The 18,646-nt window shown below is 44.5% G+C and overlaps 1 protein-coding gene across 37 annotated transcripts in view; it reads left to right on the top strand.

Moving 5' to 3' along the window:
- The window catches only part of NRXN1 (neurexin 1), a 1,024,248-nt gene that overhangs the window by 968,168 nt on the left and 37,434 nt on the right, over positions 1–18,646 (top strand). The window contains exon 1 of one of the 37 annotated variants that reach the window (XM_081188388.1): positions 14,721–15,010. The exons of 35 other annotated variants lie outside the window; for them this stretch is intronic. In XM_081188388.1, coding sequence (XP_081044514.1) covers positions 14,990–15,010 — 21 coding nt within the window. In that variant the 5' untranslated portion in view covers positions 14,721–14,989. Of the gene's footprint in view, positions 1–14,720; positions 15,011–18,646 lie in introns of those variants that run through there. One more of the 37 variants, XM_081188387.1, reaches the window with a different exon arrangement.

Below are 18,646 nucleotides of genomic sequence, written 5' to 3'. Positions count from 1 at the left end.
CCTACCAAGGGATATATTTTTTAAAATAAACCGTTTAAAACCCATCTGCACTTCTTATAAGTGCTTGTATTAATATATATATTTAAAAACCTTAAAACCTGCTGACCAGTTCATTGGGGGCACCGCCTTAATCAATCAAAATGTTTTAGATTGATTATTCTGACATTAATCAAATAGTCGCTGAACCACGTACTAAATCTTCTCTCTCTCTCTAAGCTTCAAGTAGTACATACACATACTGTAAAAGCAGGCTCCATGGAAACAAAAGAAAATGGAGCGTTGCCTGTATGCGTGAGTTAAAACAGGTCAGAAGCGCATGTGCTTATTGTTATAATCACACCATACCTGTTTTTTCATACCTGTTTTAGCACATAGATAATATTCCAATCCCATTACTTTCAGTGGGGTTCATGTGCACCCAGCTAAGAAAGCAAATAGCTTTTTTTTTTTTTTTTTTTGAGTGAGAGAGAGAAAATTGTTCTTGAAGAAAGGCCATTTTTAATTAAAATTGCCCCCCAACCAGTGTCCATTTCAGAAAAAAAATAGGTGTTTGCAGTTAACTAAGATATTTGGTAGGCAGGGAATGACCTGAACAAGATTGGATTGTTTCGGGGTGAGCACACCTGGTGTGCATGAGAATTTCCAGCTTGCTGATTCCACCTGTTGGAAGGTCAGGTTCCTACTCTCCCAAGCACTTTGGAATCTAATCCCCTTCCTGCTGGTTGAAAAGAGCTACCAAGTATTTTGCTTTTCCTCAACCTGCAGGGTGGTCATGTGTCCTACTTTACAGAGGACGCTCATCCATTTGAACGGAGGATAAAGCTATCCATGGCAGCTGTAGCTCCAGTGATCCTAAAGGTACCAAATCAAAGGAATGTAACCTTGCTTTTGCCCACAGACAAAGAGAGTGTTCTGCTACGTGAGCCAATCATTAGTCTAGCATGAGGTGTTCACGTGCTCATCATGCTCTTAGCAATATCTCGTGCTGTAAAATCACTCTGCAATAATAAGAACTCTGCTCATGCTCTTATGTACAAGCAATCATTTTCCCACAATCCTCCTAATTCCAGTGTGAAAGGCAGTACAGTGGTACCTCGGGTTAAGTACTTACCGTATTTTTTGCACCATAACACTCACTTTTTTCCTCCTAGAAAGTAAGGGGAAATGTCTGTGCGTGTTATGGAGCGAATGCCTGCGGGTGGGGTGGGGGATCTGCTGCAGTCGTGAGCAGAGGATCCATGGTTCCCCTTCCTTCCCTCCTCCGTGGTTACAATAATAATAATAATAATAAATTTTATTTATATCCCTCCCTCCCCAGCCGAAGCCGGGCTCAGGGCGGCTAACAACACTAAAATAGTGCAACATTATAAAAACATCATAAGAATTAATTAAAATCAAAATTGATGGCAACCATAAACTAAAGTATTGTAAAGATTGCCAAAGGAGGGAGTCAGGCTGCGCCCTGACCAAAGGCCTGGATACAAAACATGGATCCACATGGATCCTCAGGGTTTTTGCATTGGGCTACTCCAAACTCACTGTCAGATCACATGTCTGTGGCCACAGCATGAACCACAAAAATCATATATCCACTATTTTGTTTAGAATATTTTTTTCTTGTTTTCCTCCTCTAAAAACTATGTGCGTGTTATGGTCTGGTGCGTGTTATAGAGTGAAAAATACGGTAATTCGTTCCGGAGGTCCGTTCTTAACCTGAAACTGTTCTTAACCTGAAGCACCACTTTAGCTAATGGGGCCTCCTGCTGCTGCCGCGCCGCCGGAGCACAATTTCTGTTCTCATCCTGAAGCAAAGTTATTAACCTGAAGCACTATTTCTGGGTTAGCGAAGTCTGTAACCTGAAGCGTATGTAACCTGAAGCCTATGTTACCCAAGGTATGGGAATTGTAAGTGGAAAGAGTGCTTCTACTCTCAGGTCCTGCTTCTTAGTTCCTCATAGGTTTCTGGTTGGTCATTCTGAGGATGCCGCCTTAGATGGGCCTTTGGTTTGATCCAGAAAGGTTCTTCTTAGGTTCTTCATGGAGTCGTCTGTTTGAAGGCCTGCCCTGTCCAAGCCCAGTTTAAAGTTAAAGACCCCTAAGAAGGGAGAGCAGCGAGGAGCCTTGATGTTGCCCATCAACAGTTAGGCTCTGAACTGAGCAGGCACACCGGGTGCAAGGGTGAGATATATCCTCTTTCCACTACAGTCATTGTTTCTGAAGTGTTAGCGTATGCAACATTTCATGCAGATCTGTGTCCTTTGGTGACGTTGCCTCCTTTTTGACAGTGCATAATTGGCTACTCTAGATCCCCAACCCAACCCTTTCAGTGGTGTCCAAACTTTTTTCAAAGAGGGTCTGAGTTGATGAAAGGAAAGGCTGTGAGGGCTGACCAAAGAGCCGACCAAAATTGTTGAACTTGAGGTTCTTGAGGTTTTTTTTAGGATTTTACCCCAGGAAATAAACTGCCTTAGGGAACGGCAGGCCAAATTAGGCCCCCGAAACAGACGTTGGACATGCCTGCCTTATGTAGTTTTGTGCAGAGAAAGGAGCTTGGCAAGTCTGGATTTAGAGAGGCTGGCTGAAATTTCTTCCCTGCATAGGAAACTGCCTAATGCCAAGTCAGACCATTGGTCCATCTAGTTCACTATTGTCTACACTGATACGCAGTGGCTCTCAGAAAGGGTTCCTTCCCAGTCTGGTGCTAGTGGCTCAGTGGTAGAGCATCTGCTTTGCATGCAGAAGGTCCCAAGTTCAATCCCTGGCATTTCCAGGTAGAGTTGCAAATGTCCCAGGTCTGTAAGCCTGGAGAGCCCCTACTTGGAGATACAGTGGTTCCTCGGTTTACAAACTTAATCCGTTCCAGAAGTCCGTTCTTAAACCAAAGTGTTCTTAAACCAAGGTGTGCTTTCCCATAGCAGCGGGGGTCTCAATTTACAAATGGAAAACACTCAACAGGAAGTGGAACCTGTTCTGCTTCCAAGGCAAAGTTCAGAAACCAAAACACCTACTTCTGGGTTTGCAGCGTTCTATTTCCAAGTTGTTCATAAACTAAGCTGTTCTTAAACCAAGGTACCACTGTACTGGAGATTGGACTTTCTGCCTGCAATGCATGCAGCCAAGCATGAACCAAGGCTAAGATTGGGTAAATACCATATTTTTCTGTGTATAAGACTAGGTTTTTAAACCAGAAAATTAGGTTTTAAATTGGGGCTCGTCTTATACACGGGTAGTGTTGAGGGGTGTTTTCTTAATTTGGAGTCCCCAAAAATAGGGGGCGTCTTATACATGGGGGCATCTTATACATGGAAAAATATGGTATATATCAATTTCTTTCTCATTTTCTCCAACCTTCAGTTCTCCATATTAGTTCACAATTTAAAAAAGGGCACCCTGAGATTCCCCCCCACATTTTCATGCACCTTTTTGTATACAATTCAGCTCAATATATGCATATTATTGTAATAGACCTTTGTGTTTTATTTTCACTACTACATACATTTTTATGGACACTTTCCTCTAATATAGGCATTTTTGCATATTTTTGGAGAACTGTATCACCAAATTTGGTGAAGTGCACATTTGCAAGGTTGGCTGTTTCCAAGGATAGCAGTTTCTGGGAGTTATGTATTTTCACACTGAAATGCACAGAACTGAATTATCCTCCATCCCTAGCCAAGGCTGCCCTTCATTAGGACCTTTGACCTATCATTGACTCCCATACCATCCTCAAACTGCTCTGCCTATATCAACTCATGCCTGCTCCCCCTCCCATCAAACGATTTAAGTCCTGAATAGCAACATGGGTAGCAGCTTGCTCTTCCAAGTCGAACATACAGCTTCTAATTGAACAGAAGATGTCCATCTGCCCTGAACCACCTGGGGCACTCAGTCGCAACTGCGTCTGTTGAGCTCTTAAATGCTAGCCCTGATATATTTGTGTGCATTTCTGTGCCTACTGATGCAGTCACTGGGCTCCAAGAATAACTTAATGTGTAGCACAAGGTCAGAATTTTGCCTTTAGGATCTCTATATCTCCGTGTTGTCTGAGCATCATCGGGATCTAAGGGGTGGTTATTTCAGAGTTGTTCCTGCTGATATAAGAAGGGGAGAATGTGGTGTCCTGGCATTGCTGTGTGTTCCATTTCTATCCATAAATAACAACGTGGGCAACTCCTTGTCCCGTTTTTTCATCCATTCCCGAGCTGGAAGGCGAAGTTCTGAAATGTGGGGCCTCCTGTACTTTGGGGAGGAGGGTGGCTCCCAGTGCAATTTAGGAGATGAATATGAAGTTACATGAAGAGAGAAGGCTCCTAACTTCAGAACTTTGCTCTCCAAGTCCTGGAGGGCTGGAAGAAGAGGAAGATAGCCTTTTGTAGAGGGGTGCTAGGATTAGCAAAATGCCTCCACTTTCCTCGCATCAGGCTCTGGGGCCAGGATGGCCTCTGTTCAAATTTGGGATGCTTGAGGAATCCAATCTGTGTACATTTCGCAAGGAAAATGACCTGACCAGTGGCTCCTGGGCTAATGTGCAGATCCAAATGGGGTCACCCATTGAATTGGATTTGTCACCTCTACAGTTATTGCCACACAATTCTTGGCTCACACAATGCATCAGAATGCATTTGACGTGCACATTTGGAGAGAAAATGAGCACAGAAATGCATATGTCGTGAGAAAATGTTGGACACAAAATTTGTGTGGAATTCGTTTCTATTTCTAATTGTAGACAAATGCAGAAACAGGAAGTAACAGGTTTGTGAGTGAACATGTGCAAAAGTAAAACAGACCAGAAATGAACTGATTCATTCATTCATAGTACAAATCTTTGCTCAGCCACAAAGTTAATCAAGGGTAGAGACACAGATTTTATTTTTAAGAAGAATCGAAGGTGGTAGGAAAGGGGGATTGTGTATTCAGTTGAGAATTTAGCTCCCTCTTCTTTTATAGCATCCACTTCTGAGTCTCTTAAAGTGATATGCACTGCATATGTGCTGCGTGTAGATTTATTGAGACGCATGTGGTTTTTGTAGTGGGTATCAATGACTGAGCATGACCCGTTTAGGCGAGGCAATGAACCTGTGGCCCTCCTGAAGTTGCTGGGCTACAGATCCCATCATCCCTTACCACTGTCCATGATGGGTAGGGCATCTACAGAACCCACAAGTACCTCACTCCTGCTATACAGGTTGTGCTCAGATATAGATGCCCGGCTACAAAATTTGCACACCTCTCACCAAGACAGCACACATGTATGATGCAGTGCATATCAATTTCAGATACTGAGAAGTGGATGTGACCTGAAAGAGGGTCAACCCTTGATTCTCCTTTGTTCATACACCTTTTAGCCCAGGAAAAGAGATTTCCGTTCTCATTTATTTTGAGCGGAAACAGTGATTTCATTGGGGGAAATAATTTTAGAGCACAATAAGAGCCTAGGACTTGCCGATCAGAAGGTTGGCGGTTCGAATCCCCACGACAGGGGGAGCTCCCATTGCTCGGTCCCTGCTCCTGCCAACCTAGCAGTTAGAAAGCATGTCAAAGTGCAAGTAGATAAATAGGTACCGCTCTGGCGGGAAGGTAAATGGCGTTTCCATGCACTGCTCTGGTTCGCCAGAAGCGGCTTAGTCATGCTGGCCACATGACCCGGAAGCTGTACACCGGCTCCCTCGGCCAATAAAGCGAGATGAGCGCCACAACCCCAGAGTCGGTCACGACTGGACCTAATGGTCAGGGATCCCTTTACCTTTTAAGGTCTTGCTGGATCAGACCAAAGCCCTGTCTGGTCCAACATTCTGTTTCTGAGTGGCTAGCCAGATGTCTGTGGGAAGACCACAAACAGGGCATGAAACAGCAGCTCTCTGCTGTTGGTAGTTCGATAGCAACTGGTGTTTGAGACCCTGTCCCAGGTGGAAGGTTACAGGCTCTGCCAAACAGTTCCGTGCTTTCAAACAGTGCCCACACTGGCAAAATGATTCCAGTGGAAATGGCAGACAAACACATTTCGAAGCATGTGGGATTTTCTTAGAGAAGATGTTCCCACACAATTTCCAAATTACAGCAGAGCAGAGTTGGTCAGGAGGAATAGAATGAATGATGCTCAATAGCCATCCAACAGAGTCCAGAATTGGTTGACAATTCAGAGTACAGTTTTGTTGACATTCTAGTTCAAAGCCAGGGAAGCTAAAATAACATGCCTCATTAGAAAGGGTGAACAAAGGTGTGATCCTGCTATCATTTCGCCTCTCAAGGGCAGTTAAATAAATTTTAGAAGAGGAAGGGATTTGGGCGGGGCAGTCATTTGCTCAGTTTTCCAAATAGGCTGTGAGACTCTTTTGCTAAGTGTGGACATGAAATGAGACACAGTGTCAGACCATTTCTTACATAAGAGATTCTTTTATTTGTGTGCTCATACACTCTGTCACGAGAAATGGAAACCGGGAGGTAACCAAAACATTTCAGGTTTTCTCTCTGGAACAAAACAAAACAAAATTCCCATCCAGTATATTTGAATGACTTTATGTCCTTGTAAGATGATTCCCTCTTGAAAGATGATTCCATCTTACAAGGCCACAAATATGGGCTGTTCCACCCTGAAGACTCTTCCTACATTCCTTGGTGATTCATGAGGCATAAATGCTTTGACTTGTGTTACCATCTGTGTAGATCCCTTTGATACTCCCCTCCCAAAAAAAATTAACTGAGCCAAGCCATAAAAGATTGATCTACTTGGTGTATGAATGTGCTTCTGCCTCTCTTATCTGTTGATTCCACCCTCCATTTGTTGAGTTACTCTGGCCATAGTTTGATATGATATCCAAACTGGGCGAGGTGTGGTCAGTGCTAGCCTCCAAACCGTGGTTTAAAACCATAGTTCAAAGCTGAGTTGCAAACCACAGTTTAGAAGTTAGCGCTAACCATAGGTGCCTCATTTGAGCATCATGATAAACTATGGTTAGAAGAACCAGGGAACACAGTAAGAAACTAGTATGTGGCAAGAGGAGCAAACTTATTTCTGGTCCTCTGGGTGGTTTGGAGGATTCTCCTAATTGAGCTGTGGAATCATACAAGTGGAGAAGAGCAGTGTGTTCAAAACCTGCATCTTTGGAATTGCAGTATATTTCTCTGATGATCTGGAAAGCTCAGTTGAGTGGTCTTGTCACTATGAAGAATTGGACTCTCTCCAAGGTTAGGCAAGAATCCATGTAAGCCTTTTTTTCTTCCCTTTGTCAGAAACCGATGAAGTGTTCATGAGCACAGGCAGCTCAGTAACACGAAAAAAGCAATGGGTTTGATCCTGTGGCACATGTGTAGATTTTATCCAGTGGAATCAATGTGACTTAAGGTAGTCAAGGCTCTACTTTAACTATGGCTTTAACTATGCAAGTGTAACCCCAACTTGTCTGCTAGTAAGCCTCAATGAATTCAGTAGGACTTAATTCTGAATTAGATATGATTGGGATTCCAACGTTATTCCTACTCAGAGTTGACACACTGAAATTCTTATTATTTTTTATTATAAATATATATTGGTCATTTTGGGTGTGTGTTTTTAAAAAACCTCAACGCAACTTACATTAAAAACAAAAATGAAAACAGCCTAACATACACAAGTAATAGAAAACTAGATCCAACTCTGTCCTGGCCCACTAAAAATTAAGAATTAAGGTCCAAAGGCCTGGAGGAATGAACATGTTTTTACCTGGTGGGTGGAAACAGATAGCAATAGCATCAGGTGTGCCTCCTGTCAGAGAGCATCCCATAGCTGGTTGTGGCATCAATATTAATATCCTTGTGCACCCCTTTCACTTTTCACACCACAGCAGGTCAGAAAAACGCATGAGTTGCCAAAGGTCATCTAGATTCCATGGCTTCTTTTTTTTTTTTTTTTTGGTACTTTTCTGCTGTGAACTGCCCTGTGATTTCTGGACGAAGGGTGGTATGGATATAAAATAAATATACTTGCTAGCTGGTGAATTCTTCAGACTTGTGCTGAGCTGGCTTGGTTTTTCCACTTCTTCTTTAATTCAGAGCCTTCAGACTGAACACCAAAACATTGCGCCCTTTGTATGTGGACATTAGTTTATCCGTACCAGTGAATTAATAATTCACTTTTCTCGAGTCGTGAATTTGTAATTTATTGATCGTAACTTCTCAAATCGTAGCCTAGCTAATGAGGTTTCCTCGTGTCACAGCTTTTGTTTGTAAATGTGCAGCTGGCTTAACTGGGTGTCGGGAAGTGTGTTGCTTCAAAAGAGATTTTACAAATTAGGGAAGTATGCTCTGAAAAATGGATGAGCCTGTAATATTTTTGGTGACCTTAAAAAAGTGTCCTTTGGGCAGCTATACTCAAAGAGGTGTGAAATGGAGAGAGACGTGCTTTCATGCTGCAGACGATGGTGTAGTGCATCTTATTCTTCTTTAGATTGTGTTTTTACAATACCCAGTGGGATAGGTGAAGTGGAAAGAGTGGCTATCCCAAAGTCACCTAGTCAGCTTCATGACTGAGCAGGGATTTGAACCCTGATCTCCCAAGACCTAGTCTAACACTCTAATCACTACATCAAACTAACCCATAGAAGCACTTCATGCATATGTAGAACTTCTGCCAGTTCCATTCAATGTCCGTTCTGCCCTCGTAAGGAGTCAGTCTTTTAGTGTGGCACCAAGTCTGCTCTGGAACTCCCTGCCAAGCACCAGAGTAGATCTGTTTAAATTAATGGACTTGCATTTTTCATTTGGAGCTCAGCTCCAGCACCTCTCAGGTAGGCACCATTGCCATTCTAAGAGAACAAGGGAGAAGTTCATGGTAAGCTCCGGCACCTCTTCTTCTAGAAAAATAGCACTGGTCACATCCATTCATTTTAATGGGTCTACACTGAGTAGAACTTAGTTGCCTGCAACCCACTGGATGCAGAAGCGGAGTTAGATTTACAAAAAGATGCCCCCCTTTGTTTTTAAAGCTGTTTCTGCTCTGCAAAAGGTAGAATTAAGGAAACTAGCTGGTTGACGTTGGAAACTTTGGGAGGTTCTGATGTTGTCGTTTTTCCATCCGCTCCCAGAAGTGGTGCAAGAGATGATTATGAAATACAGTTCGCTTTCCCCCATAGCAGCAGCACATAAGGGAATACAAGCAGGTGCGGGTGTGCAGTTATTTGTACTGGTTAGCGGAGAAATGACAGGCGGTCTCTAGGAGGTATTCAATAGCTGGGTCTGTTGCTAGCAACTGCCAAGCTCCGCAAGAGAATGAAGGGAGAATACTAGGGAACTGGCTCTAGCTAACGCTTGTTTTGCACCGAACATCTGCCACCTTCTGTTGGTCCATTAACAGAACCCATCTAGAAACCCAGTGTGTTTTATTGTCAGGAAACATGCAGAACCAGACATGGGGAGGGAGGCTGCAGTAGCGGCTGGTGTGGTGAGAAAGAACTGCAGAGCCACCGCCCATTGCTGATGTCATCGCATCTTACCTGGGCAGAAGTAAGGCAGGGCGGTTGCAAGTTCAGGGCTGCATGGATGCACTGGCAGAGCCAATCCATTTCTTCTGCTGCTGCTCCTTTTCTTGCCACCACCAATCCTATCCAGGCAAGCTGTAGCAACACCAGTGATGGAAAAGTGGCTTCACAGCTCTTCTGTCCTGGGCTAGCTGCTTGTTGTTGTTTAGTCGTGTCTGACTCTTCATGACCCCATGGACCAGAGCACGCCAGGCACTCCTGTCCTCCACTGCCTCCCGCAGTTTGGTCAAACTCATGCTGGTAGCTTCAAGAACACTATCCAAACTTCTCGTCCTCTGTCGTCCCCTTCTTCTTGTGCCCTCCATCTTTCCCAACATCAGGGTCTTTTCCAGGGCGTCTTCTCTTCTCATGAGGTGGCCATGAGAGCCAGTGTGGTGTAGTGGTTAAGAGCGGTAGATTTGTTATCTGGGGAACTGGGTTCGCGTCTCCGCTCCTCCACATGCAGCTGCTGGGTGACCTTGGGCTAGTCACACTTCTTTGAAGTCTCTCAGCCCCACTCACCTCACAGAGTGATTGTTGTGGGGGAGGAAGGGAAAGGAGAATGTTAGCCGCTTTGAGACTCCTTCGGGTAGTGATAAAGCGGGATATCAAATCCAAACTCTTCTTCTTCTTCTTCAAAGTATTGGAGTCTCAGCTTCAGGATCTGTCCTTCCAGTGAGCACTCAGGGCTGATTTCCTTCAGAATGGATAGGTTTGATCTTCTTGAAGTCCATGGGACTCTCAAGAGTCTTCTCAAACACCATAATTCAAAAGCATCAATTCTTTGGCGATCAGCCTTCTTTATGGTCCAGCTCTCACTTCCATACATCACTACAGAGAAAACCATAGCTTTAACTATAAGGACCTTTGTTGGCAAGGTGATGTCTCTGCTTTTTAAGATGCTGTCTAGGTTTGTCATTGTTTTTCTCCCAAGGAGAAGGCGTCTTTTAATTTTGTGACTGCTGTCACCATCTCCAGTGATCATGGAGCCCAAGAAAGTAAAATCTCTCAATGCTTCCATTTCTTCCCCTTCTATTTGCCAGGAGGTGATGGGCCCAGTGGCCATGATCTTCGTTTTTTTGATGTTGAGCTTCAGACCATATTTTGTACTCTACTGGGAGACTATTTTCTGCTGCTGCTGCAATGGATTTGTAGAGCAGGGGTCAGCGTCTGCACATGCAGACGGAAATCACATCTGCACATGCGCAGATGCCAGAAATCACATCTGCGCATGCCTAGGCACTGGAAATTGCGCATGCACAATCCAGCCCACAGAGAGATCTCCACGGGACTTGACCAGCCCAGGCAGATAAAACCTTGCCGACCCCTCCTGTAGAGAGTCACAAAGTGGGCAATGTGCTGGCTTTTTAAAAGCCTTTGGTGTCACAATGTCACAAAGAATGAACCCACAGTCCCTCCGTTCATTAGGGATGGTAAACCCATGGATCTCCAGGTGTCAGTGGACGCCAGTTCCCATTAGACACAGCCAGAATGGCCTGTTGTCAAGGATGATGGGAGTTGTAATCCGGCAACTTTTGGAGGGCCGCTGGTGGTTTTCCCAGCCATACCGGGTGCAACACTTGAGTTAGGATTTGCAAACTGTATCCAAACACTCACAGCATTGTGGGAGCTTTATGATGCCTTTTTGGATCTAGATATTTGGAAACCCTGTCATACTCCTGATCAAGAGTGCAGTGGGCTTTCCAGGCACAGAACTGCAATTATATTACTTTCTCTCCTTTCTTCTTCAGAAAAGGCAGTTGGATTTACTGAGCCCAATCCCAAAGCCTACAGAGGTTAGCCTATAACCATGCGTTCTTTCATTTTTTTAAGTGGGGAAGTTTTTCACTCATTTCTGTACCTGGAAACTTGAAGCCTAGTGTAAAAAAGAAGGAAGAAATCTCTTATCTGTAGAACTGTGATGCTAATCCATGAAAGTCACAAATTTTCCTGAGAGACTGGTAGCAGATCATATTGCTTACCCTTCATCACACAGGGCTGTGCCATTCTTTCATTTTTGGAGCAAGTGTGGGGAAACCAAAGAAAGTCCAACTTTGTAACTAAATGTCATAACCCAGCAAACAGGGAAATGGTTGAAATGTGGGAACTTCTTCTAGTTCTGCCTTTTCATTCCAAGTTCATGTTCCCTGTCTTGGAGACATAATCCTTAGGTGCTTATGGAATGTACAGAATAATCATAGCCAGAGACTGTAATCTACAAGCAGCTGATTTTCAACAGGCACCTACAGCACTGCCAAACACATATTAGTCATCCCCTGGAATCTGTGCAGCAAATAGCTGGTCTGTGGTCTGTTCCATAACCATGTCGAACCACTCTGCGGAGGAAACATTTGGAGGATTCTGACAATAAGGTAACTGTGGCAGCCTGCCACTCCAGAGCAGCTGTCGAGCACAGAGGTAGGAGGGAGCTGTGTGTTTGTGCCGCAAAACTAGAATAGGGATTAGGTAGGGAGGCTGCCAGAGGAGTTGAATGTGGTCACAGTCCACCAGGAACATGCATTTTTCACCAGCTCTATTCAAGTCACTCAGGATTGCCAGAAGTCTGATTTGAATGGAGTACGTGCATTAGACCCGGCAAGTGGCTTATTCCTCCAGAGCCTATATGGCAGATTGGAGAGAAACTCCTGATTCACACACATACATGCATTTCTTTGATGGCTCATCATAAGAGCATAAGTAGGACCTCTGCTGGATCAGACCAAAGGCCCATTCGGTCCAGCATCCTGTAACTAACACTAGCCAACGTGATGTCTATGGGAAACCTGCAGACAGCCCATATGCCCAACCGTACACAGCCATCACGGCTGGTCACCAATGATGGGCTTATTCTTAGTACTGGACAGGGTGTTGGACACACCAGGCCAGCATCGAGCTGAATTGATGCAACACACTGGGATAGAGAGCAGGGAGGAGTGTGGTGGTGGTGAGGTTGGGGTGGTACAAATGCGCAGGATTGTTCCTGCCACCACATTTGCACCACACCAGCTTTGCCACAACTGTGTTTCTCCCCTTCTCCATCCTGCTGACATAGAGATAGATAAACTTTATTCGCATTAGCCAATGGCCATAGCAACATAAAACAAGCAATATATACAATTAAAAAGACAACAGCGGGTAAAAAGGGCAATCAAATGACCACGATTATCGTTCAGATAGTGGCCCTTAATCCCATTGCACCCTCGATAAACCTAGCAACCTTGGCTGTTGTCTGATCATTTTGATCTGATAAAAGAAAGAACAATGTGGCCACAGATGGGCGGCCTGGGGGTGGGGTGATGATCTCATTCCTCAGATCTTTATAAAGGGGACAGGACAGGAGAACATGAGCCACGGTTTCCAGATTGACCATCCTGCTGAGCTGGCTAGATGTTGGGTACAGCCCTGCCACACTATCCCTGGCTGCTTAAAGTCATCTGTTGGCGGCCATTACCAGAACTTGTGCTTGCGAATTCCATAGTTCCAACAATGTGCTTTTCTCCGCAATCCCTCTGTGTGCGATCAGGGCTCTGGTTTGCCTCAGATAAATGACAGTCGCATCTCTAGGATCCACAGCCAGTTGTGAACATCTGCTTCATAACTGGCTTTGAGTCAGTCTCCCGACTTAATCTCAGGCAGCATAATCATAAATCTTGGGCAAGCAGCTGTGAAAGGCTGAGGACAGCTCTCCACCCAGCGCTCCAGGAACTAACATTAAAGAAGCCAGCCTTCTTTTATAGCACGCTGAGCGTGGAACAAAAAGGTTTGAATATCAAGCCATTATCCTGTTCGGCAGGTACGGTTGCTTCTTAGAGCAAATTAATTTTTTAATTGGTGTCATGGGATAGTACAGAACAACAGGTTTATCTGTGAAACCAAGCAAAGCTTTGTGGGAGAATTCATGCTGATAGGTCCATGACAGGTTATTGTTTCCAACACCTAAATGTTAACCGTTTTTAATTAGCTTTGGAACTTTTCTTCCTGCTTCTCAGCCACATTCCCCCACCCCCCACTCTCTGCTGAACTGAAGCAAACATATGTAAAATCTCAATTAAGATTGCCTCATTGCATAAAGAAAATCTTGAGCAATGTAGGCTGAACCAAATATTCACCCTCCTTGCACCTCCAGATGCATTTAAATTGAATTATTGGCTCTCCTTCTTTCTTTTTCTGTCATGCTGCCTGTTCAGCGGGCAGATGGGACGTTTGTCAGAGATGGTAATTTGTGGGCTCTTAATGCTGAGTCTGGGTAGTACACAGCCTGTCTATTGTGGATTACAATGTATATTATTCTATTTTAGTATGCTGACTACATTGGAGTTGCGTTTGTTTTGCATAGTGTTGTTGTGAACTGCCCTGGTATTGCTGATGGATAGGGGCGGCCCTACTGTTAGGCCAAGTGAGTCAGCTCCTTCAGACAGCAGATGCTGGGAGGTGGGGAATGGCAGTGAGATGTTGCAAGGCAAAGCTGTCTTTGCCGCATGGCCTGCCCTACACTCCCTTAGCTGGCCAGTTGTCCTCAGGTATGGTGGAGAACCCTCTTCTATTGCTTGTGTTAAAGCAATATGTTTTGGGTTAGGAACACATTGAGCAGCCTAATTTCACTTCTTTTCTGGTGATTTTTCTCTTTTTTCCAGTTTTTTGAAAAGGTATGAAAGTCTAAAATTAAATTTAATGCATTTCGCATGCAGTAAAATGTACATTCTCCAATGCTTTCTATTCATTTGATGGAAACAGTAAAAAATGAAAATGCATTTTCCAATGCTTTCCAATGCATTGTCCTATAAATATGCATTTTTCTAATATGCATTTTCCTATAAAATATGCATTTTGTATGCATTTTTATATTATATATGTGTGTGTAATATATATGATATATATGTGTGTGTGCACAATGTAAATGTGCAGGCGTGTTTTTTTTGCACACAGAGAGTTTCCTTCTGATTCACATGCATGTTTGGGAGAATCGGATGAGGTGCAAAAAGCACACTGAATGACATTTCCCTCCGTTTTGGACTGAACCTCCTTAAACTTTCCTGCCGTTCGAAGCAAAAGGGACACGTTTTGCAAGGTGCGCTTCAAGATTCAAAAGCAGGGTGTCATATAGCAGGGGGGGGAACATTTGTACCTCTAGACACTGCTGAGCTACAACTCCCATAAGCCATCGCAAACATGGTTGATGGTCGAGGGGTGAGGAGTTGCAGTTCATCAAAATCTGGAGGGGCAGAGATTCCCCTCGCCTGCTGTTTAGCCACTGATCAAAAGAATAGACTTGATCCAGCCAAAGTTCAGCACTTTTAAGTCTCATTGATTTCAGGAAGGCAGTTGAGCAACTGCTAAACCTTCTTGTGTTCGAATGATATGGGATTTAAATGGGCTTTATCTCTGGCTGAGAGGAGCAGGTCGTAAGTTAAGAATAATATTTGGATTCTTCAACGTAAACTCTGAGCCAACCAAATCCATTGCCGCTCATGTACTGACGTCAGGTGTTCCGGGCTGTTATGACTAAGGTCAGATTTATGGTAAGTAAAATGCAGGGAAATTATCCGTATTGCTACTTACGGCACACACTTAATAAAGGGACGTAAGCCACAAGTGCTTCACGTAATTGGAAGTGATTTGGTGAGAAGCCTTTGCTTGCCACTCCAGCGTGCGCAAATCGTAATCGCATCTTTGAGGCTCCCTCCGCAGCTTTTCAGATTTGGGATGTGGAAAGAGACACGGCGCTTTTGCCCAGCTTCCCTATTTGCATTCAGGATCCTCGGCGCTTTGACGGATGCGCACGGCGGCCGCCTTTCTAAAGTACCAAATCGATACATTCGGCGGAAGGTTTAATTATTAGCATAATCTTATAAAAGCTTCCCAAGCTGATCCGCTTGGAAGGCATCTTTTGCAGAGCATTTGCTACGCTGCTGGATGCCTATAATGGGGCAGCTGCTGTCTTTTGGTCAGAGGCAGCAATGCCTCTGAATACCAGCCACTGGGAACCACAGGAGGAGAGAGTATTCTGGTCCTTCTCAGAGGGTTTCCCACAGGAATCTGGGCAGCCCCTGGGAGAACAGATTGGCTGGACTAGAGGGGAAAATGCTATTGTGCTTGAAGCCTGCTTGCTGGTTTCCTGTAGTCTTCTGGTTGACCACTGTGAGAGCAGGACGTTGGAAGAAGTGGGCCATTGGCCTGATCCTGCAGACTCTTCTTATGTTCTTGTAATGCCCTCACACTGCTTGCCTGATCTTCTTCTTTAGTGATCACTCGTAGCCAAGTAAGATGGTCTTCCATAAACACAGTTTTAACAGTGAGTCTATAAGTGACTGTGGAGGCCAATTCTGGATCCACACGTCCTTCCACAGTGGGGACATAGGTTTACAGGCGAGAGGTGATCACAGCAAGGGTTTGCCAAGCGTGCCTTCCTCTTAGCACGTTTCTCCCTTGCTTCCTGAGTTCGAGCGTCTTCACAGCCCATGACACCTTTGGTAAAGGCTGTTCTCCAACTGGAGCGCTCACAGGACAGTGTTTCCCAGTTGTCAGTGTTTATACTACATTTCTTAAAGATTTGCCTTGAGAGAGTCTTTAAACCTATTTTGCTGACCACCGGCATTATACTTTCCATTTTTAAGTTCGGAATAGAGTAGTTGCTTTGGAAGACAATAATCAGGCATCTGCATAACATGACCAGTTCCATGAAGTTGATGTTGAAGAACAATGTTGATGTTGAAGAACTTTGGTCTCCAGCTTTTTTTGGACTACAATTCCCATCATCCCTGACCACTGTCCCCACCAGTTAGGGATGATGGGAGTTGTAGTCCAAACACAGCCGGAGATCTGAGTTTGGGAAGCCCTGTTAGAAATGAAAGATGTTGTAGAGGAAGGTTGCAATGATATCACGAAAGCTAACATGAAATGCATTGGGGATGTTCAACAGCTGTACTTTGGGGTTTTTGCTCAAAGGCTGCCAAAGAATAGCTGCTCCCCATCTAGGATGGATTAACTCTGATTAGCCCAGTAATCCACTCAAAATATGTTCTTCCATTCCACCTAGAAACACAGTGCAAATTGGTTAGCATATTTGAAGACCGCCAGTTTGTGTGTGCTAATAAGCCATTCTGCTCCGCTCATACACATTTTATGAAATAGGTTTTGAAATCTCTGAAAGGCAATTTGCATGAATAATTATGTTGCATCCCGTGCAATTACTTCAAGCATTGCCACTGAAGAAGCTTTGAAAGGCACAAAGAAAAGAACGGCAACATTTCCATTGTTGGCATGGAGGCTGTTGGGGCATGCCACAAATACACAGAGGCTGTCGGGTGGAGAAGCCATGGATGCAGCGAAGTGAATGTTAAAGTGCTACTTTTTGGTATATCAGTAAGCCAATGTAGGGCCAGTTTGGCTCTCCCGCAGCTTCATCTGGGATGCTTTGTCACTCCAATGGCTACTTCTGCAGCAAACTTCTTTGCTGCTGTCCTCAGCACTGGCAAAAGCCATGCCTGTTCTTGTGGAGTAAGAAGATTCAGGACAGGCAAAAGGAAATACTTAACATGCATAGTTACACTATGAAATTTGCTCCCAGAAGATGTAGTGATGGCCACCAACTTGGATGGCTTTAGAACAAGATCAGACAAAATCGTGGAGGCTATCAGTGGTAACTAAGTCATGATGGTTGTGTTTTGCCTCCACTATTGGAGACAATATGCCTCTGAATACCAGTTACTGGGGAGCACAAGTGGACATTATTTTCCTCCCCTGTTTCCCATTCTGTCGGAATTCATTGACATCCCTACTCAAGAACCCCTAAGGATCAAGGATCTTGGTTACCTTCCAGAATGCTTCTTTATGCTTCTCAATGCCTGTTGCTGGAATCTGCAGGTAGTGAGATTGCTGATGTGCTCATGTCCAGCTTGGGATGCGGGTAGCGCTGTGGTCTAAACCACTGAGCCTCTTGGGCTTGCCGATCGGAAGGTCGGCAGTTCGAATCCCCACAACGAGGTGAGTTCCTGTTGCTCTGTCCCAGCTCCTACCAACCTAGCTGTTCGAAAGCAGGCCAGTGCAAGTAGATAAATAGGTACCACTGTGGCAGGAAGGTAAATGGCGTTCCCATGTGCTCTGGTTTCCGTCACGGCGTTCCGTTGCGCCGGAAGCAGTTTAGTCCTGCTGGCCATGTGACCCGGAAAGCTGTCTGTAGACAAACGCTGGCTCCCTTGGCCTGAAAGCGAGATGAGCGCCGAAACCACATAGTTGCCTTTGACTGGACTTAACCGTCCAGGGGTCCTTTACCATGTCCATCCCAAGTGCATGTGGTTGGCCAACAGGATGCCGGTCAAGATGGTCATTGTCCTGGTCCAGCTGGTTCTTCTTGTGTTCTTATGCCCTCTATTTCAGTGGTGCCTCCTGTGTTGGGGCAGAGCTGTCCTTCCAGCATTGATGCACCATATCTGGATGGCACTAGGGTGGAGCCAGTTGGGTGGCAAGCTTGGAGCTGCCTTGGACACACTGGCAGAGCCAGTCCAGCTCCCCTGCTCCCCAATCCCATCCTTACTGCCTCATTCCAGTGCCACCCAGATAAGCTACATCAGTGCCAATATCAGAAGGGTGGCACTGCTCCACCACAACAGGAGCTACTGGTATTTTTTTTATTTTTGCTTTGACGTTCCTATCGTTTTCCGCAGAGGTAGCATTTTCCATACTATTTGTTAGCTATGCATAATAAAGCCAAGAAGAATAAAAATAAAATGGTTTGCTTGCTTTTTAAGCAGCCCCCCTTTCCTTTTAATGCAGCAATAAATGGGGTCATCGAGAGAGAAAAAGCAGCGTAGCGTTAAGGAATTTCAGCAAAATAAATTGATTTTTTTTATTATTATTTTTGTTCCATCACCAGTTATCCAAAGCCTTAAGTTATAGCAGCAGTAATTTGCAAGCCTTATCTCCATGTAGTAAGCTGCAGACATTGTGTAGCCAGTGATAGGGCACCTCCATGCTTGTACTCAGCTGCATACTCGAGAGCTACAATGAAGATCAGAGATATTTTCCTAAGCTATTGCTATAGCAACATTGTAAGAATTTCCAAGGTCTTTTCCCCTCAGGTTCACACCTGCAGTTCCTTTCAATTATTGAAACAAGATGCATACCCATGCTGAAATCCGGTGTAGTGATACAGTTAG

The sequence above is a fragment of the Podarcis bocagei genome (genome assembly GCF_964188305.1).
Source record: "Podarcis bocagei genome assembly, chromosome: 3".
Lineage (NCBI taxonomy): Eukaryota > Metazoa > Chordata > Lepidosauria > Squamata > Lacertidae > Podarcis > Podarcis bocagei.
This window is presented reverse-complemented; position numbering and strand designations above follow the sequence as displayed.